Source organism: Excalfactoria chinensis, chromosome 2 (assembly GCF_039878825.1).
Source record: "Excalfactoria chinensis isolate bCotChi1 chromosome 2, bCotChi1.hap2, whole genome shotgun sequence".
Lineage (NCBI taxonomy): Eukaryota > Metazoa > Chordata > Aves > Galliformes > Phasianidae > Excalfactoria > Excalfactoria chinensis.
Window position 1 is genome coordinate 37,857,713 of NC_092826.1, and position 26,071 is coordinate 37,883,783.

At 36.4% G+C, this 26,071-nt stretch overlaps 1 protein-coding gene across 2 annotated transcripts in view; it reads left to right on the forward strand.

The window, feature by feature from the left end:
• The first annotated feature begins 7,639 nt into the window (after positions 1-7,639).
• ST18 (ST18 C2H2C-type zinc finger transcription factor) overlaps positions 7,640-26,071 on the forward strand; it is a 174,957-nt gene continuing 156,525 nt past the window's right edge. For both annotated transcript variants that reach the window (XM_072327956.1, XM_072327957.1), the window contains exons 1-2: positions 7,640-7,832; positions 8,108-8,243. In XM_072327956.1, coding sequence (XP_072184057.1) covers positions 7,794-7,832; positions 8,108-8,243 — 175 coding nt within the window. In that variant the 5' untranslated portion in view covers positions 7,640-7,793. The remainder of the gene's footprint in view (positions 7,833-8,107; positions 8,244-26,071) is intronic.

Here is a 26,071-nt window from a genome sequence, read left to right on the forward strand (position 1 = left end):
CTTCTCTTTGTAAGTGAAATTATTGCAAAAAGTTGTCAATGCATGTGATTTAAATCATATCGGGTAGAAAGTAGTTTACACAAGCTAATTTACCATGGAACAACTTTGTGAATAACTCCACAGGAGTAATAATATTGTAGTTTAATTTTAAGTAATACATCACTTTTTACATTTTATTATAAATGTGATGATTATTTTACAACATCTGGATAGATAAGAGTGCCAAAGAAGATGTGTTGGGTCTTCAGATGTGAGTAGAGATGTGCCTTCCTTCAGTCTTTAAATCCACTATACTTTTAATTATTTATTTAATAAATAATTATTCTTAAATATATATATATATTATTTGCTTAACATGACTATTTAATATAGCATTTCAGGAACTCTTTATAAATAGGTTAGTCAAAACTCCTTATGACTGTCCCGCACAAAATTTCACCACTGTGACTGCCAATACAGCCTGGGAATCTTGTTACTTGTTGTACTGTACTTTCCATGGTAACATAGCTTTGCATTTCTCTGCTGAGAGAAAATTGCCATCATGCTTGTGTCTGGCTCAGGACAGCCCTGCCACTGTGACAGAGTGGCTGTCCTGCCAGCACCCTGATACCAATATCCAACAGGAAGCAAGAAGGCTTTTCCTGAGCCTGTAATTAACAACATTATGTTGTGGGCTACTATAACATGGGAGACATCACAGATGTTGATTAGAATAGAGATAACACTGAAGTTTCAGCTTTATTGTTTTTTAATAGCTTGGTTGTGGAAAAATCTTTCTCATAAGGATTACAACTGTAACTTGTTCATTTGTGACCTAAAATGTGCCAAAAGCAGGAATTTCCAGAGCATGAATTGTATTTATTTATTTTTAATGGGAAATAACATCTTTGTTAAGGAGTTTCTTGGAAGGTTTTGCATTCATTGCATTCTGAATGTAGTGCTGTGGAAAAAGTAAAAAAGCTTTGCTAATGGTACTTTGTTATAAAGTACTTTATATATATATTTATATGAAAGATATTGAGTATTTCAATTTTTGATTGTTATAGTGACATTGTGAGTCATTTAATCTCTTGCCTTGGTTGGAAAGGACCTCAAGGACTACCCAGTTCCAAACCCCTGCTATAACAGTGACACCTTCCACTAGACCATTGTTCAAGGCCACATCCAAGCTGGCCTTGAACACTTACATCTGGGGTCACCCTCTACTTCTCTGGGCAGCCTGCTCCAGTTCTTCACAACTCTTGTAGTGAAGATTCTTTTCCTAATATCTAATCTAAATACCTTTTAGTTTATACCCATTACTCCTTGTCTAAAGACTACCTTCTCCAATTAAGAGTTCCTCCTTCTTCTTTTATTACAGTTCTAGTAGCATTTTTACCACACAATTTTGGTCTTGTAACTAATCTACTTCATACAACAATATTATCTTAGTGGGAATTATCTCGCCTTTTCCACAACTGAATTCCTAGGAGAAACTGTGCTTCTTAAATAATAGCTTAAATTCTCAGCTTTAGCAGGCATTTAGAAGGCAGTATTACTTACACTTTTCTTATACAATTCAATTCTTTCCCTCAGTGAAGGTCTAATATCTCTGAATTAAATTCTGTTCTAACTGCTGGCAAGGAGCAGGAATTACTCTATACTGTCCAGAACTGGACAGATTCATATCAAAAACTTGAACTATTCCAGAACTGCTCTGGAGAGTGGCTAGATGACAACATTTAGCAGAGAAGTTATTTATGGAGAGATGTAGAAAGTTTTCCTTCATTTTTAATGAGGAAATTATGTGCCTGTGTCTCCCTCTGGTGGACAAAAAAAAAAAAAAAAGTAGAAATTGTTATAACAATACTGGAAAAGAGCACATCCTTTCCCATTTTCATATTTACCCACTACTACATACTTTCAATGCTTAGACTCTACAATGTTTAATTGAATTGTGAGGTGTTCTCCCACAAGAGCAGTGAAAACCTCTAAGGTCTAGTTAACATGAAGACCTCAATTTTCTCACAGAAAGAAAAGTTCAAAAGCTCTGCATCATACCTGTCAAATGTTGCTGCCCTGTTTCTGGACCAGCTGGTTTGTATGCATTTTAATGTCTCCACAGTGTCCATCACGGCACTTCTGTGTCCAAGATCAATATAACAAATACTAACACATATGCAGCAGAGATGTGTTTCAGTTTCAAGCAACCAAGCCAGATCAGAGAGCTAATGAAAACTCTTCAGAATCTGTTTGTTTGTTTGTATTATTTGTACTTTTAATTATTTTATTATTATTATTATTTTAATTTTTTTCTTCTTATCCTGGAGACTGAATAGTTTATTGACTCATCAAGAACAATCAGTTTAGGCTGGATACTCCACTGATTGTTTTACACAGTAGAACTAGGAGTTCAAGGTGTTATTAGGAAAACTGGGAACTGTACCTCAGAGGATTGTGGTATATAGTATCAACTTGTCATGAGGAACTAGGATTATAAGAAAAGATCTGAGGAAATAATAAATAGATTCTTTTATTAATAAATAGATCATTTTTGTTAAATTCCATTTTACACAGGATGCTGAATGCTTTCAGTTGTATGCACATACAATGTCTTGTGCAAAATGACCATTGAAATGATATATCCTAGCGGGAGTTTGGTAGACCACACTCTCGAATGTAGTTACCTAAATACAGTTGTTTCTCAAATTAGCAGACCGAGAGTTACCAAATATGTATCACATCTCCTAAGAGGCACGAACACAAAGCACAGCAAATGCAAAATGTAATATAGATGTCTGTATTCAGAGTGGGTGCCTACAAGCATAAACTGCCTATGGAGAAAGAAACTGAGACTGAAGGAATTGTTTCTGTGTAACTGAATATAAATAGTTCCCAAAGGTGAAAAAAAAAAAAAAAAAAACAAAAAAAAAAAAAAAAAAAAAAACAAAAACTAGTTATTACCAAGTTGTGGAAAATAGAGAGAAGAGAGGAATGCAATATATATACAGAATCACAGAATCATAGAATTTCTCAGGTTGGAAAAGACCTTAAACATCACTGAGTCCAACTGCAGCCTAACCATACTACCCTAACTCTAACAAGCCTCTGTTAAATCATGTCCCTGAGCACCACATCCAAACAGCTTTAAGAGTTTAAGAGTCAAACGGTCAAACCACCTCCCTGGAGAGCCTAATCCAGTACTTAACGACCCTTTCTGTAATTCTGTGATACTACAGAGAAACAGTAAAAAGATCACTGTGTAACACCTTTATATGTCAATCTAGATGCTGACCTGTGTCTATTTATCAATACATGGGACTTATCTGTCATATCACGTTATAATTCCTTTCTCCTCTGTCCTGGTGGTACTTCAACTTTGATCTACATGTTTTATATAAATGTCCTCCATTTTTGCTGAATGCTTCTGTAAGGCAATGTGTTTTTTGTTAGTAAAATTAAATTGTGACTGACACCATCAGTGTAAAAGTCATTTGTTGGATCATAGCTATCAACAAGGTTGTACAAGAAAATGTAGAAGAAAAGTATTGCAACAGGTTAAAAAATACAGAAAGTATATTGTCAACATTTGCTCTGGAAGTTAACTCAGTGATCAATTTGTTTCAGGCCTATGGAAAATATTAAGGTAGTTATGCATGACAGAGTTTCAATCTGACACTAAAATCCTGGATTAGTTTTTAGAGAAGATGTATTCTAGATGGACTATGTTGTTCCACAATAACTGATGTGTAAGTAGCAACAGGAATGTTAAAGCACACCTTTTGTCTGCTATTGCTTGGAGAACTATGCAGTGGGCTTTTTTACCACTGTGCCTGGTAAGCTGCAGAAATCTGTCCAAAACTGGCACTGAATCCACTGGGTGGCAGGCAAACCTCTCCTCAAGCCTGAAGCAATGCTGAAAAACTAGCATCACCCTCACATCTGTGCACTTTGTAAAACTCATAAGACATTTCTGTACAACCAGTAAGCCAGTTGTAGTCTCTTTTATCCTTAGGGACCATCTTATTACCTCTAGGAAGGGTATCTCTTTTCCACTTCAAAGCACTATCTGTATACTGTTTTAATTAGATTGTGATTAGTTCAAGTATAATGTTTTTATTTAAATCAGGATTCCTGAAATGAACACCTTCACCATGAACATGCTAAGCACTAAATTCATTGGCAGTGTCTGATGGTTTTAAATGGCTTATCTGGAAATTCAGAAAAGTGGAAAAGAACATGCTGAGTGTTGCAAATTGCCTCACATCTTAAAGTATGCCTCAGCACCACTGAAGATGTTGAATCATAATGATGGTGAGAAATATGACTTTTGACACACTCTTCTAGGGAATTCATGTTTGTGGTTGCAATCATTACAGTTTTCTGTTTGGCTGTAAGTGTGCCTGCAGATCATTACTTGAATCAGGAGTACAGGTCCATCCAAGCACCACAAAGATCAGTATGCCTTCCTGCTCTACTTGGTGTGACATTTCTGAGGAATGCACTGCTGGAATTCTTTCCTTCCAAAAGAACAAAAAAATCACAACTGCCTCAGGTGTTAAGGATGTCATGGTCTTTTCAGGGCAGTAAAGAGAAGTTGCAGCATTCTGGTTATGCTGCAAAAAGGGTAAATTTCTTATAAGTCTCCAAAGTCTTTCTTTACTCTTTGTACAGAGAGTCTTTTCCATTATCAACACTTCAACTCAGTACCTGAGAGATTCAAAATTAAGCAAAAAATAAACTAGTAGGGAAAAGGATAACCACCAAAGATTTATCTGCACCTTAATCTAGAATACAAGTGTCCAATCTTTTAGTTTGCCTGGGCTGTGTTCAGTGAAGAGGAATTCTCTTGGGCTGCATATAAAATACATAATATAGTGAACATGTATAAGTAAAAAAGCTTGAAACTAGTGGGATATTCGACCTTATTTTTGTGAAACTAATGTATCAGTGTCTGATTCAGTGGAAGTTTCAGCTATTCTTTGACCTAATTTTACTCTTTGTGTGCTTCATCCTTGAAAGTAGTTGTTCACAAATACACTCACTGCCAAAAAAGCAATGGCATGAATAATTTCTGGTTGTAAAGCAAGAGATATTTGTCTCTGGCAAGATAAGCCTTGTAAAAGTCTAGTAAAGAGACATGATCAAATTTTTGTTTCAGTTGAAATACTGATCACAACTCTGTACATTCCATTTGAAAATTTACAGGTAATGTATTTATGTGAACTAAAAATGGAATAAACAAATATACAAAAAAAATGATGATTATTTTGAAATCTTGAAGCCTATTTTTAATTTCCCTTAACAAATCTGAAGGCATAGATGCATATTTTTTGCTGTTCATGGGACTGAGTTTAGACAATGTATCAAAATGCTTAAAATTATTCACTGTAACTTCAGTTTGTCATAATTCAAGCTTCATTTAGAACACTATTGTGGTTTGAATCACTGTGCAGATAGGCTGATTTTTACCTTTAAGAGACATTTAATTCATTTAAATGAGCAGTCAAATCTGCCAAAAATGATGAATCTGTCATATTTCATCCTCCCATTCTATGACAGATTTTCCTTTTGATTCTGTAAATTACTTGATTTCATTTTGCAAATTATAAAATCTTTTCAGTATTTTAAACTGACTTATCCACCTTACTTCAGAAAAGCAAATGATATTCCCCTCATCAGCATCCACGATTTTATGGAACTCCTAGAATTGTGATGATTCAGACCCTTGGACTTAATGAAATACACAGCTTTGGTGAAATCTTGCCTGACATTATCAGTTTTTAAAGCTGTTGTGTATAAATTTTCTTGATGTACAATGCAGTGACATTTCATCAAATGTGAGTTGCCAGCTGGAATTGCATCATCTTCTATTAATTTAGTAAGCCCTTCTTTTTTTACCAACCATCACTGGGGCACTACAGGCACACAGGTATGTAGGTATGTTGAAATATTACTACCAGTCATCACTGTTTTATTTTTGAAGTGGTGTAAGTACATACAATGCATAATACATGCAAGTTTCAATTTGACTGGGTATGGCGAGTGCAAGAAGTGAAGTTAGCACTGCACAGCACCTTCCTCTCCACTGCATTCTGTTGTTGTCTACACAGTGTATGCTCAAGCAACATACAATTGATTCATGAAAATTACTGCTAAAAATTAAGTTGTAATGTTGAACGTTTACAGTCTCGTGGAGCCACTTTACGAGCTGTCTAGGGACACATGCAGCCCGTGGATATGTCTGATCCAGAACAGTTATTCTTAGGTAGTTTGAGAATTGAGGAGTCCTTGGAATATTTTCAGGAGAGTTTATTTACTTGGAGCAAACTGAAAGAGTTTTTGTCTTATCAGAAGCATGAATGCAAATGAAAGTTTCACAGGATGAAATTTCTGCTCTGAAATAGAGGTGATTTTTATCCAGCTGCCCTCAGGATGGATTTTGCAGCCAAGTTACAAGGAAAACATACATTACAGATTTTATAATCTCTGTTTTTTAAACCCTTTGAAAGCATAAGAAAAAACATCTACTAGGAAGTTGTAAAAAAGTAAATAAATATATACATATATATATAAAACCAACACAAATATGGCAATGGCTGCCTTCTACCTAAGAAAAGTGGATGATTTGGGTTGGACATTACAAAGAGGATTCTGATGCTCATCAGACTATTCAAGAAGGAAATTATAAAAAACAATAAGAACAATTTTTCATCTTTTCACATCTGGGAAATAGTTGCTGCCTGTGATTTATTGTAAGTATAAAGAAAAGCCCTGGATTGGCTTGTGAGTGGAGATCAAGATCAGAGCATGTTACTGGGAGCACTGGGTCTTCATTTCTTCTTTCTCTTCCTATAGAAATATATAAAATTTTTTTTTTTTTTTTTTTTTTTTTTTTTTTAATTTAAAAAGGTAATTCTGCTGTTTGTCAACATATAACTCTGTTGCCATCAGTTTCTAGAAGACAGAGGAGCTTAAAATAATTAAACAAAAAACAAGCTGCAAGGGATTTATGATTTTAAGAACACTTAACAAAGCAAACTAGAATGCAAAGTGGTTTTTTTTAGAATAGTCCCAAACTACCTTAAGAATTAATTTGCATGGTGAGGCAGAATATTGGGTCAGAATTCTTACATTTATTTTTGTTAATACTGCACATGTGCAATTTAGGTATGGCTATTGTGAATAAGGCCTGTTTCTTTAATGAAGGAAAGTGGAGATTTGCATGTGAAGTAAGACAAGGTGCTGAGATTCCTTAATTCTGTAATGGGTTTGAAAGACTCTAGGTTAGTTTCTGATGCTTAAGCTGTCTCCGAGGACCTGAATCTATGTCCTAAGGTAATTCAATATACTCTTTTCAGATTACTCCTAGAGGAAAACAAATGTTACAGTGAGGAAAGATCATAAAAGTCCTAGAGCAAATGCACTTATTAGAGAAAGCAAGACTGGAGAAGGTGGCTTAGAGATGATAAAGTAAATACAGCATTAAGACAGAGAAAAAGTAACACCCTTCTCCTTTTCTGCTCTCACACACACAAAAGTTGTTTACAAAAGTGCCTTGTAGTGACTGCTGGTGGTGTCACTCCGTCCCATGCCCCAGAGCTATCACCGGGCCTCATGGGAGATGTGACTGCAGCATCGGACATGGGACTGTTTGTTCACTCACTTTCTGTGAAGAGAGTTTTGAACTGTGTTTTGAATAGACAGCATTTTCTTTGTGTGGTTGGTAAATAACACTGAGCAAAGTTAGTCAGCAAGTTGCATAGCTTCTGCATTCTGATTCTTTGGAGCCCTTTTGTACCAAGCTTGACAGGATGTTTTTAACAGAATGTGACCTCACTGGGATACCAGAGGTAAGGAAAAAAGTTATTGGGTCTGTTGTGGAATATTTTGCTCAGGATTGACTGAAAATGCTGCTTTAAAATGACTTTTGGAAAGAAGGTTTCACTGTGATCTGGCCAATGATATTTTTCAGTGAAAATCCGTGTCTTTGTAAGGTATAATAAGTTCTCTTGTTTTATTTCCTACTTGTTGAGAAAGATTTATTTTCAAGTCTCGATACCATTATATACTTTCTCTAATGTACTGATTGAAGGTAATAGAACATCACGGTTTCTTTCTAAAACAGAAGACAATAAGTAGATCGAGTCCAGTTCTTCATCCAGGTCCTCAAAGCAGCAGTGCAAGAACTGGGGTGGTGGCAAACCCAGTGAGACCAGCAGACAGTGACCCTCTGGACCCCTGCACAGGCTCACTCGGTAAAGGTAAGGCAAAACCACTATCACCGCCTTTTCTGGGTAAGACCATATGTGTTTTTGTCACAGATGTGTGACTGCTGTTTGTAGTTTCACTGGGACAGGTGCAGGCAAGGGGTTAGTGGCTGTGCAGTGCCCCCCACTCCTCCCTCTGCTGGCTGGAGTGTGATGGGCAGGGGGGAAAGGGCAATGCAAAGAGGCACTTTGGGGGTTCCTTCAGTCTGTTGTGGACCTTTCACAGGGCTGGTAGTGTTAGAGTGTAGCAGCATATGGTTTGAAAGGGATTGAAATTGGAGTGTTCGAGTCATTCTGGAAGATTAAAAAAAAAAACCAACAAAAACCACAAACAAAACACGTGATTTAAGATGTTTGTGTGCATACATGAGATGAAAGTATTGTTGGCTCAGGAACAACAATCTGAGTGGTTTGCTTGTATTCAGGATCTAAAGGGGTTTCATGAAAAATGAAAGAAAAGTGCGTTATTACACAAAATAGCCTTATGAATAACAGGTATCTCGCTGTTCTGAAATGGAATTAACTGTACGTGATGTGTTTTATTATGTAAACCAACTGAACAACAAAGCTTCATTGTTTTTCCGAGAACAATCATGTTGTTTTTTTTTTTTCCAAACAATGCAGGTGACTTAGCAAAAAAGTGAAAATAAAATAAAATAAATGGGGGATCACTGATAGAGAGGTGGAAGGAAGTGAAATTTTCAGATTGTGTAAAGCTGCTATTCATACTTGAGAACTTGAATAACAAAGAAAACTAAAAGTAAGTTTTTCAAGTTGGGAAGTTTTGCAAAATGAGTCCTGCTGACAAACTGCTTTTTAGGTATATAATCATAAAGTTAAATCATAACTAGCTCAAACTGCATTTTACTCTGAGGCACATAAGGAACGAAATCATTTTTGTTGTGAAAAGTTAGAAAATGAATTGGTCAGACTTCACCAAGTGCTGTAAAAGACAATACAATCACATTGCTACTCCTACTAAGACAGGTAATGTCTTTGTTTTGACAAAGCATTTGCAGCGACGCTTTTATAATGTCAATCTTGCTACTGTACTTTGATCCACTGGTGTGTGGTTGATAAGCTGCCAGTGCTGTACTAATTAAAGTAAATGTTTCCTCTGAAGAGACTTCTAGAAACAAGCTTATCATCTAATGAAGGAGTCTGTCACGTGAGGGTGACTGAAGGTGATAAATGTGTATTTACAACTTTGTTATTTGTGTTGCAGTAATACTTCCAGGCTAGTCATGGGTCAGATGCTGGGTACTATACAATAAAATACAGATTTTGTATGCCAAAGAATTAATGATATAGACATGAAACAGAAAATAAAACAATTATAATGAATTATTCAAAATGCAACCAAGACATGATCATTGAGTTTTCTTTTAAAATCTTTCTTGGAAAGTACGTGAGGTAGTTTACGCGATGGTTTTTTATAGTATCTCATCTCCTACAGTAAACTGCAACAAATAGTTGGAAGCTTGTTCTCTTTTAGACTTTCTGTCAGGGAGACATTGTGGGTAATGAGAAAATTTGGTAGAAATTTAGTTTCTCCCTGAGTCAGAACACGGGCATGCAAAAGTTGAATAGAAATAGGCTGATTAGTATTTATCAAAATACATAAACCAGTAGAGGTCAGTACAGAGTGCTGAAATGGAATTAGAATGTCGTGTAAAAAAGCACTGTATATTCATGGTCTTACTTTCAATTTTAAGTTTTCGTTTAAAATAGGGTTTACAGAGGTTTACAGTTGATGTCTTTGAAGAGATGCATTAAAAATACTTGGGATAATGTGGTAATGACAAACTGCTTAAGCGGACTTCTTTAAGCAGTAATGTTCACGTTGCAGCATGTAAAATGTTGCAGAGAATTGCTTATTTTGTCTCTTCATTATATAAGCAAATGTGTAATGTTTATGATATATATTGTAGTGACAAATGCATCCACTGGATGGTTTTGTAGCAAGTTAGTAGAAAGGGTAACTTCTAGGAATCAAGTTTTCAGTTACTTGAATTTAAAATAAGATTTCCAGCCCCATCCCACCCCCTTTGTTTAGGTAACAAATTTAGCTAATTAAAATTAAGTTGATTTTCAAGCCCCTGTCTTCCTTTGTGTGTATATGTGTGTATTTGTGCACACACACTCAGGCAGGCAGACTGTGTAGTAAGTTGAATTATCTTTTGTTACACTTTTAAAGCCACTGTTTGCTCATGGTTTCCTTTTGTGACAGAGAGCAAGGAAAAGAATCAGTGCATACAGTCTGTGCATGAAAAGGTTCTTCAGTACATATTAGCTGCAAAAACTCATCTCTGAAAAGCTACTGTTCAATATGCTTTCTGTGGATCTAGAAAGAGCAACCTGTTTAACCATTGTGTTTCCTTGCATTTTAACTTTTATTTAACCTTGAAAACTTGCTTGCTGTTAAATTGTATTTAAATTGAATATTCAAGATATCCTAAGAACTTTATCACTAGATGAACCTAATATACTCTATTTTGATTTCAATATTGACTTATGCCTGCTGTCTATAAGCTTAGGGTGAATCATCCCAAAACTTCAGAAAGACTTGCTTATTTTATAATGCAGGATCCAATCTAACAGGAAGTATTTGAATGATGGGTTGTTAAATTGCAATTTCTACTTTGATCCTAAAATTACTACCAAAGGCTTGGATGCAATTCAGTTCAATTCTTCTGAATTTAAAGGGGAGCAGAGAAACAATATCTACTACTGATTCAATGCAGAAGTCAAAAATTCCTTCTTTCTTCAGATAAATTTATGGTGTACATAACATTTTAATACACAATATTTTCCTATAGACTTTATCACATTTGCTGGGTGTAAAGCATGTGAGAAACTGTGTTTTGCTGAGGCACAGTAGAAGAGTTCATTTGCAGTAACTGATACTTTCAACAGTTGTGGGAGGGAGCCTTCCCCATCACTTCTCTTGAAAAATGGTAGAAAGGTTAAGACTAAGGTGGTTCTTAGTACTAAATAGTCTGGTTTTAGCCAGCCAGTGTTGAAGTCCAAATGTCCAAGTATTTATATTGCTTCAATTAAGTTTGTTTACATGTTAAATTTTATGAACATCTGGTCTGCTTTTTTCCATAACATATGGGATATAAAACCCCCAAAATCAGGGACAAAAATAATGCTGCTGGAAACATGTACTTCAGTCAAGTATGTTATGTTAGAAGTTTGCCACTCTTATCTATATCCGTACCAAATACAGAAGATAATAACAGAGCTGGTTGTGAGTAAGGAGCAGAAGGCCTATCTTATCACTGAAGTCCTCAGTCTCTTAATAGATTAGTGTTTAGTATTGTCTTCATTGTAGTATTACTCTCACACATTTGTACAGGCACGATAACATTATATTCTTATTTTGCCCCTCTTTTCTGATTTCTGATTTTTTTTTTTTTAAATTAATTAATTTATTTTTTAAAGCTTCCTTGCTTGGCAGCTGTGCAATTATTCCACTCTTGCATAGCTAAGTTTTTATTATTAGTCTTCATTTCCAAGTAATTTCTCAATTTTGTGTGTATGTTTATGCATTACCTGGTATGAAGTAAACTGCCACTGAAATGTATAGCTGTGTGTTGCTTAAGCACATATTAAAAAAAAAATGGTGGGCTTGTGTCCAGATGGGAATAACACTAATTCAGTCTGTGGTGATCAGTAATTGAGATAGCTACACTAGTGAAAAATCTCTGCTTATAAACAACAAAACTGTGACATTTGCACCAGAAATTGAGTTAATTAAGGTTTCTTACCTGTAATTACATTATCAATCTGCAGGTTGCAAAATAACCTGAAATAAATTAGTGCCAATAAATTCAAATGACAAACGTACTCAAATAAATTTGAAGTTTAATGTTCCACGGGGAGAAAAGGAAGATATATTATTCACCAATATCAGGAATAAAGGAACAACCTAGAGGGATAGTATAATTCTGGAAAATGTATTCTATATCACAAGAAAATGTCAGTATAATATTTTCATTTTTGATGGCACAACCATTTTAGTAATATGTATAGGTAAAGGAAATTTTGTTTTGAAGCTACTTAAGTCAGAAATTCTGTTTATTCTCTGCCACATTGGTCCTGGAGGTATTTATTATTTTTCTTCACTTTGTCCTGCATTTCTACTGTGAAATAGAAATATTCTCTTACCTGTTCTTTTCACTGTGTATCTCAAGTCAGTATTAGCTTTTGTTTTGCTTTTACTTGCTTTTTGTGCAACAAGAATCAGATTTAGACTCCAGGATCTTCCTAATGATCTTTACCTTTCACTGAAATCAATAGGATGCTAAACTCAAGAATTAGTGTCTTACATATCCCAGCACCGGAAAAACAGCTTATGTGGTGATATGAGGCTGAGGACCTGTCAACTTTATCATGTCAGTATAAAAATTGAGGCATAGGTGGAGTTGAGGCTTTCTAGAAGCTCTGAAAATGATTTCCTTTCCATAGACAAAGTTATTTGTTTTTCTCGTAACTTTGTATTTCTAAGAGGCTTAATCATAAGTGTAATAAATGTGCTTTCAGTTTTTCTAGTACATGGTCTTTATTTGGCTACAAGCAAAGTCATTTCTGAAGACCTTTATATTTTTAATGTCTCATCTGAAAGAGGATCTTAGGCTTTGCCCTTACTATACAATAACTCTTCTATCACAGAATTTTAATATGTCAGAGGAACTCTCACAGATTATAGATATGTTTGCTCAATATGCTGCCAGCAGCATTTAAGAACAGGCTTTGCAATATTGAATAAGTACATAGTCTTACGTTTTCCTTTTGTACTTAAAGGACAAATCTCAGTTTCACTTATATCCACATGGTTTTCCCAATACTGTAAAAATGCAGTTTTTTTTTTTTTTTTTTTTTTTTTTTTGTTGGCCCAGAAAAAAATACATATTTTTTGCAAAATTTTATATGCATATTATATTTGCTAACTTTTTATCAAAATACTTATGATTTGTATCAGAACATCCATGTGGCTACATATGGAAAATACTGTGAAATTTACTCAGGACAATTTTTCTTGCCAGCTCACAAATATTTTTTTGTGTGTATTAAGAAGTTCAAATTGACATCTACTGTCCTTGAGAAAATACTTCATAGAAGTATTGCATTTACTTCACATGAAAATAACTGTATTAGTAGTGTTCCTATAGAAGTGTTAATCACATGACTGTGTGTTTCAAAAAATATTCCACTTTGCTTGCAGATTTACACTACTTCAAAGAAAATATGAGTAAAGGTTTTCTGGTGTCTTACTGCTGGTGGTGAAGATGTCCACAGAAAATGTGAATGCTTAGAAGCATCATGTGGTGAAATAGAACAGTAGATCTTTGATACCAAGCTACAATGTTTTCAGCTGGTTTGTATTCATGGAGTCATAGGATCACCAAGACTGGAAGACACCTCCAAGGTTATCTGGTCCAACTGCTCACCTACCACCAGTATTTCTCTGCTAAATCATGTCCTGTAGACATCTAAAGGTCTCTTGAACACCTCCAGAGATAGTGACTTAGCCACCTCTCTGGGCAGTCCATTCCAGCACCTGACAACCCCTTCAGAGAAGAACATCCAACCTGTATATCCCCCAGTGCAACTTGAAGCCATTCCCTCTACTCCTAGATTGACAAGATGATGCAGGCTGGGTTTAAAGCCTTCAGTTCAGCAAGATCATGTTTGGAGATCACACTGAAGCTGTGTGAAGAATCATTTTGTTTGGTCGTATATTACCTTATAGTATTTAGTAGGCAGAGTGCAACAGGTTATTATCTTTCTGGAAACATCACTTGGTCTTGGGTGGTCCTCATATTGGAGCACATCTGACTTCCTAATATCTTACTTGAACAGAGAGTAAACCTGGCATTTCTTTGCAACGTAGGAGAAAGGTAGCAAGAATCTTAATACTGGGAGTCAGAGAATATCAGGAATGAAGTCTCTGTATACTAGATAAAAAACACCCAGTGTTGAGAAGAGGTATATGATCAGTTCTGTGATATCCAGAACTTTCTATTTCTCCTAGACACCAAAGGTGGCTTAGAGTAATTTGTAACTGGCAGGATGAAAATAAATGTACCACAAGATCAGCTTGCCTAAACAAGGAATTAATGATAAATCTCTAGAACAACGAGGAAGGATACAGAAGATGGAGATATGGACAGGCTGCACAAGAAAAACATAGGAACATCAACCTGATATGCAGGTATGGTGTTGAGTAAACCAAAGCTTGTCAGGAACTGATGCTACAAAGTTGAATCAAGTGCAACAGGAAGATCACCTCTCACTACACAGGAATAAGCTGATAAAGCAAAATACATGCTCGCTGAAGAATGGAACATATAATGTAGTGAAAGCAGATGCAAGTAAGGCTGAAGTACTTAGTGACTTCATCAGTCTGGTCTTCATCAAAAAGGCTTTTGTCTAGAGGAAAGGTTCAAGGAAGTGGAAAACTACCAGCAGGAAGTAAGGATTGAATTTGGGACTATTTGCAAGAATTTTACCCATAGAAGTTCTTGATGTGTTTAGAGTGTTAAGAGAACTGCATGATGACTTTGCAAGGTTATGGAAACTGCAGAAGATTTCCAGTACTTAGAGGAAGACTCTACACATCTTTAAAAAAGGCCAAATGATGAAACAGGGAACTAAAGGCTAGTAACACTTGAAAACCATTCTTGAGCAAATTGAGGGAAAAAAACTGTTTTTGGGGGTATTATGGATTTTAATTTTTGGCCAACTTAAGTACCTTTCATGATGAGACAACTGTACTTGTGGTTAAGAAGAGCAGATGTTATCTGATTTGTGCTAAAAAACTTGCTAAATTAATCTCCCACATTTTCACATTAAAGCTGTTTTAATAAGGAATAGGTAGATGGACAACTAGTTGAGTTCAAAACTGAAAGGGTAGGAGCTAATGGGTCATATGCTGCCTTGATACCTGTGATGTACTGGGTTACTCAGAGATCTATCCTGGAACCTGTCCTATTTTATAAATGTCCTGATATATATTGGTCTAAATACTGTATGCTGACAATGATAACAGCTAACAAAGCACTGTGGAATATTAACAAAACAATAGCTAGTAGTTTGAAGGAATTAATTTCCTTTAACTTGGTACTGTTTAGTCCACATCTAGAATATTGCATCCAATCTTGAGTACCCCCATCAACTGGAGTGAGCTCAGTGGACAGCATCTGAGATGACAGAAAATGCCCTGTGAAGAGACTTTGACAAAGCAGTTTGATCTGAAGAACAGAAGACCAAAAAATAAAAACAAATAAACAAACAAGCAAACAAACAAACAAACAAAACAACATGTTTAGTCAGAGAATACTGAAGAAATATTTGTGTTACAGCTTTTGAAATAACATTTTCCTTGTATGTGAATAGTGATTCTTGTCTCCTAAGTGAGCTCACCCATTCTGATGCATCAGTTGAGCTAGATTTGCTAAAGACCTCTAATGAACCCCTAAATGTTGGAAGACATTGCCTTGTAGATATGCAGCTGGCATAATGTTGCACTATTTAATAAAAATAAGCTACCATTTTCATACAGGTAATAATGAAAAAATATCAGAATGAACAAGTATAAGCTGATGGCTTGTGCAGGTTGGATCCTCTTGTGCATGTTGGAATGGTCTCTCCATGGAAGGAGTTATTGACAACCCTCCTAAAATGCAGAAAATTTACTGAGTACAGGTACACTATTAGGAAAGTAAACATTGAAATGGATGGACTATGAATTCCAAACCATGCCTTTTGTTTCATTTTTTGCTGCTTATGCCCTGTTTGGTCTTTTTCTTTCAGAAGAGCTCAGAGCTACAGTGCAGTCAGGAACAAGTGTGTTGCCAGCATCATGATGAAGGGAAAAGGAAATAAGGATGTGGATAGTGAAAGTTACTGATGGGTAATTGGAATCTCTTCATTTTGCACCATTATGTTCTGACACAGGAAACAATGTTTCAGGGAAGGCCTACTTGGTTGTTAAAGTGCATGAACAGAAATGTAAGCAAACTACTTCAGGCTCACAGGAAATCGGTGAGCAGGTGTCACAGCAATGACTGTGATAAGTAAGCCTTGCAACAAGACCAGGCTTGATGCTTTATTTATTCATTCTGTGGTGGATGTATGAGAATTGGGTATCTTGAAATATGACACAGCAAAACCTTTTTTTTTCCTTGCATTTGAAGAAACAGACCTAGACAATGAGAGAAGAAGCTTTATTCTGATTGCTTCTTGTCACTTAGATGGACGGAAGCAAAGCAAACAGAAGCAGCTGAAATCACAGCCATCAGTGCAGTAACAAGGCAGGAGCAGACACTTGCAAACTTGAAACTTGTAAAGTACCTAATGCTAAACCATAGAAGTGCAAGATAATAGAGACCTCAGCTAGTTTACAGTTAATCTAAGTGGGAATGTGCTTGGGCTATGCAAAACTGTATCCCTAAAGAGTTCTAAGGCATGGAACACTATAATCTCCTGGTATTGGGTAGAGAGAAAGTTCTTTGAAATCAGTATTAACAGTTCGGGATTTATCTATCTGAATACTCCTTAAAATGCTTTTCTTTTAGACTTTAGGAAAGATGTAATTAATACTACTCATTGCTGTCTCTTTGCAAGAGTTATTTAATCATATTTAAAACTGTGCTAGTGTCACATTAAAGTACATCTCTCTTAAAAAGTTCTCAAAGGACTTTTGCCAAATAAAATATATGTAATGCACGTACACTGACAGAGGGAAAGGAAGAAGCAGAGATTGCCAAGGTCAGACAAGGCAGTGCTGAGAACATTTATTGATTGGAAACAAATTAGTTTTTTTGTTTTGTTTTGATATTTTTTTCTTCTCAATATTACATGAAGTGGTCTCTGCCTGTGTGTAATTTTTACTTTTTAGTGCAATCTGCACCTGTGGCCTTTGGACTTAATGTTTATGACAGATGGACTAGACTGTGTTTGCACCATTTAGTGTATAATCCTTCTGTATGCATCTATGCCATGGTAGGCAATGGCACTGGCCCAATGGGCATATTTATTAGTGCAGACTTCCTATCTGCTTCCATTGTTCGGTTGCAGTGTCCTTTGAGCCTAATGGACCTTGCTTTGTACTGGGCCCACCTACAAAATATTGTTTCGTATTCATGCCAGGTTATCTGCTGCAGACTCTAGTTGTTTCTTTCTTTTTTTTTCTTTTCTTTTTTCTTTTTTTTAAGTACTTCAGTGCATTTGCCAACTAGAACGCTTAAAATGGATCAATTCCATATTGTAAATGCTCTTCTTCTCCTCTCAGCCTGTGAGCTTCGTTTTGGTATATACTTGTTAGCTTTGTTTGCTAGCATCAAGATGTTGATTTAAAAAAAAAAAAAAAAAAAAAAAAAAAAAAAAAAAGAGAGAGAGAGAAAAAAGAAAAAAGAAAAAAAAGAAAAAAAGAAAAAAAAAAAAAAAAAGACCTTGCTCAACTGGCTGTGTCTTATGCTACCTGAGCAACCACTATATTGAAATTGTTCCCAGCAAAGCAATCGTCCTCATAAAGCAAGGTGTAATGAGTGCAGCTACTGTCTGCAGGAGCCTGCTGGCCCATGGCTGGCAGCCTGGAGCTGTGCAGTGTGCTCCATTCCTGCTGACTTCATGTGTGACGTGTGTGGAAATGGGTTATGGCTGCACAAGAAATGTTGCCTTCTGTATCAGAAGAACAGCAAAACTAATGCCAAGCAAATGGAAAATGGTGCATTGCTTAGATACTTGAAATATTGTCTGTGAAAAAAAAAAAAAAAAAAAAGAAAAAAAAAATAGAAGACAGGACAGAAATGATATACTTGTAATCTCAAAGAATAGTTCAGTATTGCATCTTGTTCATATAGATGTCACAGTTTCATGTGATATGGTATTTTCTTGTATCTATAGTAGAAACACAAAACCTCTTTTTGTTGTTTGTAGCTGTTTTAAATTTGGCATACCTGTTTTTGAGTGAAAATCTCAACTCTAGAATTTCCGTATAGAATGTATGACAGAAGGAGGACTTGGAAGAAAGTTAAAATCCATTTACAAATACTCATGTAGTTTGAGTTCTTCATTCACTTTCAGTGCTGTTGTAAAGTTAGCAGTTTAGAAGATCAGATACTCAAACTGTGATGGTGAACCTTGCTATAGGCAAAGGGCTCTGTATTTTAAATTCTGGAGATAATTTTAGAATTTGTTATTGAACTTTGAAAATCTCATGGTGGTTATATTTGGTAATCATCTTTCATGCTCTTTTTTTAAAATTTTTTAACCTGTTCCTTTAATGATAACTGAAATAGTTTCACCAGTTCTGCACATGTTGAAGAAATCTGTTTCAGAATGCAGCGTAGAAAATGTGCAAGCCCGTTGTGGGCAAATCCTGTTTAATACCCTTCAATATGAATCAACTGTGTGATGGTTCTGATTTATTTATTTATTTATTTATTTTTTTCCTGCATTTGCTGTGGCATTTTCACATCTTTCCTGATAGATCATTGCCTACCTACTCACTGAAAAAGCAGTTTTTTAAGTTGTTTTTCCCTGCTGCCAGTCAGTGTGATGATGAATTCTCTTCTTTATGTAACCATAAAAGCTTTAATATTTCTTTCATTTAGAAGTGTAAAAGCTGTTTGTAAACTTGTAAACTGTATTTATGCATAGCTTAGCTGAAATGATCTGTCACTAAAACCATTCTCTCATGTTAGTTCTCTGGTACTGTGGAACTCCTTGTGCAAGACTTACTACTTACTCTTACTAGTATAATTTCTTAAGAGCTGCAGTCTCTTTCCTTGTCTAGACCACAGGAATATCTTAATTTCTCTGGTAAAACAGAAATCCGCTTCTATGGACTTACAGAAGGCTCTTGAAAACAGTTGTTCAAAGCCCATGTCCTCTAAGGCCTTGATCAGTTTTTCATGTAGCTTTGTGATCATTTGTATTTACAAAGAAATAGGGTGGTGTGCTTGGGATTTTCGGTTCTAGGTAAGATTTTCATACTGGGAGCAAATTAAATTACTTGCACTACCAGTGGCTTTCCAGAGTCCAACCAGAAGATTTAGCCATTAACTTATAATATCTATAGGATTAAATTATTCTGATCCTTAGAAAGACACAATCACACCACCCCTAACCTGCTGTGGGGTTCCACTAATATCATTAATCTGATGAATCATTAAGCTAACCAGCTGTTCCGTTTGTTTGATGAACCATATTTGTTGCTGCAAGATCACTTGTGAGTTCTGAGGGTCCTACATCAAAATATGCTGTAGGTTACTGTGAGGCACACTGGGCATCTTCTACAGTGTGTCAGAACCTGAAGATCTGTAACTTTGTTTTCCACCAATTTTCTTTCCTAATATGACTACACATATTATTTAATGCAATTACATTGTTCCATCTTTAAAGTTTATTTTTAGTAATCCAATTCTGATGCTTCACACACACAGGTTAGAAACAACTTGGTTTAATCTGTACTGCTGTTCACCATATCTACACCTTGTAAAAGCAAGGAATTTCTTCAGGGTTGAACAGTAAATATCAGAATTAGAGCTTGAAGAGTCACATTTGATTGCATATATGAATATTTTTACCAATATAATGTGGTTTCTCTAAAAGTTAATCTCTTTGCACACTCAGGAAGCATACTTCTGGAAAATTGCTTCTAGTTGAAACTGACAGAAAATAAGTATTGTATTTAATTTAGGAATAAATAGTATAAGACAACATCTTTTGTGCACTCCTTTATATATATTTCTATATAGTATAAATATATATAGAATCATAGAATCATAGAATTACCCAGGTTGGAAAAGACCTTGAAGATCATCTAGTCCATCCACAGCCTAACCAGTACCCTAACTCTAAAAACCCTCCACTAAATCATATCCCTGAGTACCACATCCAAACAGCTCTTAAACACATCCAGGGACAGCGATTCAACCACCTCCCTGGGGAGCCTATTCCAGTACCTAACCACCCTTTCTGTAAAGAAGTACTTTCTAATATCCAACCTAAACTTGCCCTGGCGCAACTTGAGGCCATTTCCCCTTGTCCTGTCACCTGTCACTAGTGAGAAGAGACCTGCCCCACTCTCACTGTAAGAATCTTTCGCGTACTGGAAGAGGGTGATAAGGTTTCTCCTCAGCCTCCTTTTCTGCAGACTAAACAGCCCCAGCTTCCTTAGCCTCTCCTCATAGGGCTGATTCTCCAAGCCCTTCACGAGCCTCGTTGCCCTTCTCTGGACCTGCTCCAGTACCTCCATGTCTTTCCTGTGCTGAGATGCCCAAAACTGAACACAGTACTCAAGGTGAGACCTCACCAATGCTGAGTACAGGGGCGGGATGACTTCCTTAGACCTGCTCACCACACCATTCTTGATACAAGCCAGGATGCCATTGGCCCTCTTGGTCACCTGGGCACACTGCTGGCTTGTATTCAGCCAACTGTCCATCAGCACATCAAGGTCCCTTTCCATCCTGGGAGCTTTCCAGCCACACCTCCCCAAGCCTGTAGGGTTGCCTGGGGTTGCTGTGACCAAAATGCAGGATCCAACACTTAGTCCTATTGAAACTCATTCCGTTCACCTTGGCCCATCTATCAAGTCTATCCAGGTCCCTCTGTAGTGCCCTTCTCCCCTCAGGCAGATCAACACTCCCTCCCAGCTTAGTGTCATCTGCAAACTTACTGAGGGTGCACTCAATCCCCTCATCCAGATCATCAATTAAGATGTTAAACAGAAGCGGCCCAAGCACCGAGCCCTGGGGGTGCCGCTCATGACTGGTTGCCAACTGGATTCCACTCCATTAACCACAACTCTCTGGGCCCAGCCATCCAGCCAGTGCTTCACCCAGCGGAGCATGCGCCCACCCAAACCACGGGCAGCCAGCTTCTCTACCAGGATGTTATGGCGGACAGTGTCAAAGGCCTTACTGAAATCCAGGTAGACCACATTGACAGCCTTTCCTTCATCTACCAAGCAGGTCACCTTGTCATAGAATGAAATCAGGTTAGTCAGGCAGGATCTACCATTCATAAACCCATGCTGACTAGGCCTGATCCCTTGGCTGACCTTTAGTTCATCCATGATGATACCAGAGATTATCCTTTCCATAACCTTCCCGGGCACCAAGGTGAGACTGATGGGCCTGTAGCTGCCAGGATCATCTTTTCGGCCCTTTTTGAAGATGGGCATCACATTCGCCAGCCTCCAATCCACCGGGACATCCCCAGTCAGCCAAGACTGCTGAAAAATTATGGACAGTGGTTTGGCGACCACATCCGCCAACTCCCTCAGCACTCTAGGGTGCAACCCATCCGGCCCCATGGACTTATAAACATTCAGCATTCGAAGCAGGTACAGAACCATCTCGTTGCAGATCATGCAGGGCTCGTTTTGTTCCCCCTTCCCACCTACCAGTGTAGGGGGCTGTGTTCCCAGGGAGTTACAAGAGTTCCTATTGAAGACCAAGGCAAAGAAGGTATTAAGTACCTCAGCCTTATCCCGATCCTCAGTGACCAAGCTGCCCTCAGAATCCAACAAGGGATGGAGATTTTCCCTAGCCTTTCTCTTGTCATTGATGTGTTTATAAAAATATTTACTGTTCTCCTTAACCTTAGCAGCCAAGTTCAGTTCTAGCTGTGCCTTGGCCTTCCTAATTTTCTCCCTGCACAGCCTCACTACAAACCTGTAATCCTCATAAGTAGCTTGCCCACTCTTCCAGAGACCGTAAACTCTCTTTTTGTTCTTGCGATCAAGCCAAAGATCTCTGGTCAGCCAGCCTGGCCTCCTTGCCAGTCGGCTCATCTTTCGCGATTTTGGGACAGTCAACTCCCGCGCCTTTATATATATATATAAAAGAAATAAAGTATTTTGTTTTCTTTAAACATCTTTATTTCCTTTTCACATGGACTTTATTCCAGTGAAATAATATGAAACCTATTCTTATAACAATGCAGTTATTCATAAAATACAAACAGCAAATACCAGGAAACTACAAATACTGGAATAACAGATGTTAAAAGATAACAAAGAGTGCATTTGTAGGAAGATTTTTTATTTTATTTTATTTTATTTTAAATTTCCTACAATATCCATTTGTTTTGGTTAGAGGCCTTTTTGTTTAAAGGCTTCCAGTTTTCATTGGTCCTACTTTTTTTTATTTTGATACTGGCTACAACAAAACTGTGCATATACAACCATCCTGTGTTCACTTTACTCCTCTGCTAATGGTGTTCAAGCAGTTCAAGCTGCTGCCTGGGTAAAGTAGTAAAGACATCATTTACTTCATTGTCACAAGAAAAAGAGAATTGGAGTTTAACTGCTAATTGTAACTCCTTTTGTCAGGGTTGAAATCCTAAGTTAAATCTCATTTTACTTAATTTTAATGATGAGATGGGATATCACACATGAAGTTTTGTGCTGTCAAGGTGCCTTCTGAATACTGAACTCTGTGGAAATGTATAGCTTTATCACTGGGTAATGTGAAATGGGAGACTGTGAAGTAGTTGGAATCGGTTGTCTCCTGGTATAAGAACCACTATATACAGAACTTAAGTACACTCCTAAGCCAAACCCAATAAGCAGTTGGTTCATTTTTAAATCTTCCTCTGAGGTCATCTTCAGTGGTAGAAAAAGTAAATTTTCATATGTTTCTCACACGTGAACCTCACAGCACAACCTCAACATGCGCCTGTGATCTGTTTGGCTGGTGTTGGGTTCTGTGGTATTATTTCATGCATCCCCCTCACTATGCTGAATCCTTTTCTTCTGTTTCTTGGTTGTGTTTCCATTCCACCAGTTAATACTGTGATCAGTGAGGATGAGAGAATAATCCATCTTTTGTACAGGTCTTATTTCTGCCTTCCGTCTACCTACATGTTTTCCCTAAATCCTGTGATTGTTGGTTAAGTGGCAATAGAGACAGATGGAGATTGTCACACCTACATACAAATGATGAAGAAATGATGGCTGTTGGCCACTGACTTGCAGTGAATGAGACATCTTTAACTTCTACATCAAAGCATCTCTTTTTAAGGGTAGTGTCACTTTCACTGGTTGCTGAAAATGAAAAAAAAATCTTAGCAGTCATGTACCCTATCACTGATTCACTGTGCTACAAGAACAATCCAGTTATGCATCAAAATTATCCCATAAGACAAGCCAAAAACAGTGAGAGACTAAGGAGGTGTTTTGTACATATCTAAAGTGTCTTCCAAAATGTAATATATAGAAATCAAAAATGAAACATATTTCACATGAGATAAAATTTTAGGCAGTCATTGCTGTATTGACAGAAATCTGAGGATAATTTAGACTGTAATGTTTCCTTAACTGGGGCTAATAGCAAAATTAACTTATTTTTAACAACACAAAGAAATCTGCTGAAGAACCTAGGCAGTTCTCTAAAAGTGTAAACAAATTGCTATACTTAACTTGTAGACAAATACGTATTTATGTGACATAAGAAAAGGTATCTGATTGAAATATTGTAGTAGAGAGCATCTTGAAGGATGACTATAAGATGCGCAGTGTAGATTGCTTGTGCTTTTGTTAAGAAATTTTTTCCAGCTAAATATATATATATTTTTTCCAATAAAAATAGTATCTGCTCCATAATTTTCAGTGGTTGGGGAAAAAGTGTATACATAAGGGGAATAGGATGGAAGGGAAGGCTTTCAACTTAGAAAGGGTAAAATAAGATTTTTGTCTGTATGAATGTGAAATAAATGCAAACCCATTAAAAGGCTGATTAACTCTACATTCCCAGTGAATAAAACGAGCTGCTCTGATATTTAACTTTGTAGAATTTACATTCCCTTGCTTCTGACTATTTTGTAGTTGATTCTATCAGTTACATTCTGAATGACTATATTGACTATATTCTCCACATCTTATTCACAAAAAATAATAATAATAATAATAAAATAATAATAATAAAAAAATCCCACTGGTATCTAAGAAACTATTTGGAAGAGAAAATGCTGGCCAAAGTAACTGGGGCTGTATTAAAGAGTGAAGATGAATGACAAATTTATACTTCATTATTCTCTAACATTTCTCTCATTTAATTCCTTATCTCTTCTACTTAAATTTTTAACTTCTCATGGCTCTTTCTCTGATTCTTCCTTATTTTTATTTTTCTCTTCCCTCCTCCTAATATTCCTTTCTAACAAGATTTTGTGAGTCACACTGATTCCAGGCAAACAAGCTGCTGTACTGTAAAATAAATAACCTTGAAATGCTACAAAGTAAATCAGTTGCCTTCAAGATTAAGCTAAAATGTTTGCTTGAGCTTCATGTCTGAACATCCTTCCACTTAACCAGATGACAGCAGAGTTTTTGCCAACAAAACATATCTTTACTAAACCAGGGCCATCTTTCAATAGGAACAGAGCAGTACGCTGCCCTCTGCCATCAAAACATGCCTCTAGCCCTATTTATTTATGAGAAGCTTTGTACTGGATACAAACTGATCATGAATGTTATCCAGCTTTATATAAAATATCACATGGTATTGGTAATCTGATACAGGGTTTTAAATGGATAGCTACATTGCCAGCTTTAAGTGCCAGATATTTTTTTACTATCAAGTGTTATAGCATGTACTGCTAAGAAATTCTCTAACCTTTACTGAGGGTATGTTTCCTGTTGAACAATTACTATTACTAAACACTTTTGCCTTTTAATTTTATTCATCTGAACAAAATAAACTGTTTAGTGTTCTCTGGTGAAGCTTATTGAAAATAAATTGCTGTAGGAAGAATAATCAGTATTTTACTCCCTGGTCCAAAATGTATTTTTTCTCAAGCTTGTATTTCATTTTTTTTTTTTTTTTTTTTTTTTTTCCCTGTGATTAACAGCTATGCTTCATAATTGAAGTTCTGTAGACCCATAAAAATAGATACCATTTCAGACATGAAATACTGGCTTTTTTTTTTTTTTAACATATTCTTGTAAAAATCCAATTTGATCACCTACACTTGTATTTGTAAACCTAGAAAATCAGCTTTATTTGTGGATTAGGTATATAATTGACATTCACTCCACGTAGGCATGGAAAAATCTAACCTGGTGTGAGAAACCTGAAGTGTGACTAACATCCCGAATTTTTTGCTTTGCAGCATTATCTAGAGGATGGATGAGCATTAACAAGGAAAATCTAGTCTCTCTTCCCCAGAGGGCACTTTTTTTGCATTATTCTAGCTGGAATGCTTTATGTGTTGTATCACTTTGATCTGGAAGCTAAAATCTGATGAACACTTGTTCGAGCGTTTTAAAGGGAAGGACAGTAGCTTTGATCAATCCTCAGGATTGTTAGTTTCTTAAACCATTTTAGGATAAGGTAAACAAAGATTCTGGAGTTGTTCCATGTATGTTTGAGTGAAGAAGAAATGATTATTTTGTGCTTGACTTGCCAAAGAGCAGATCTGTATGGGAAAGAATACGTCAGAGGGATCACTTGAAAAAGCAAAGAGAACTTATCTGAAAATTTTGTAAGCAATTAGATATCAGTGTAGTTAAAGGCATCTCAGGTTACCATTTCTCTAAACCAAAAATTATCAAAAATTAAAAAAAAAATAATTTGCAATTGGAGTGGATTAAGCAAAGATGCAATGTAGACTGAGGAGCGGAGTGAGGCAGAACTGGTAAGGCAAATAGAATGCTGAAATTTGTTTTTTATGATTCCAGGAGAAAGATAAAGCTCTGTAGTTCTGAATGCTGCCCAAGTTTCATGCATTAGAGAAACTGGATAGCTTGACTGAGCTTGAAAGTGGCGACATTAATGGGAAATCTAAATCTTTATGTGCATAAA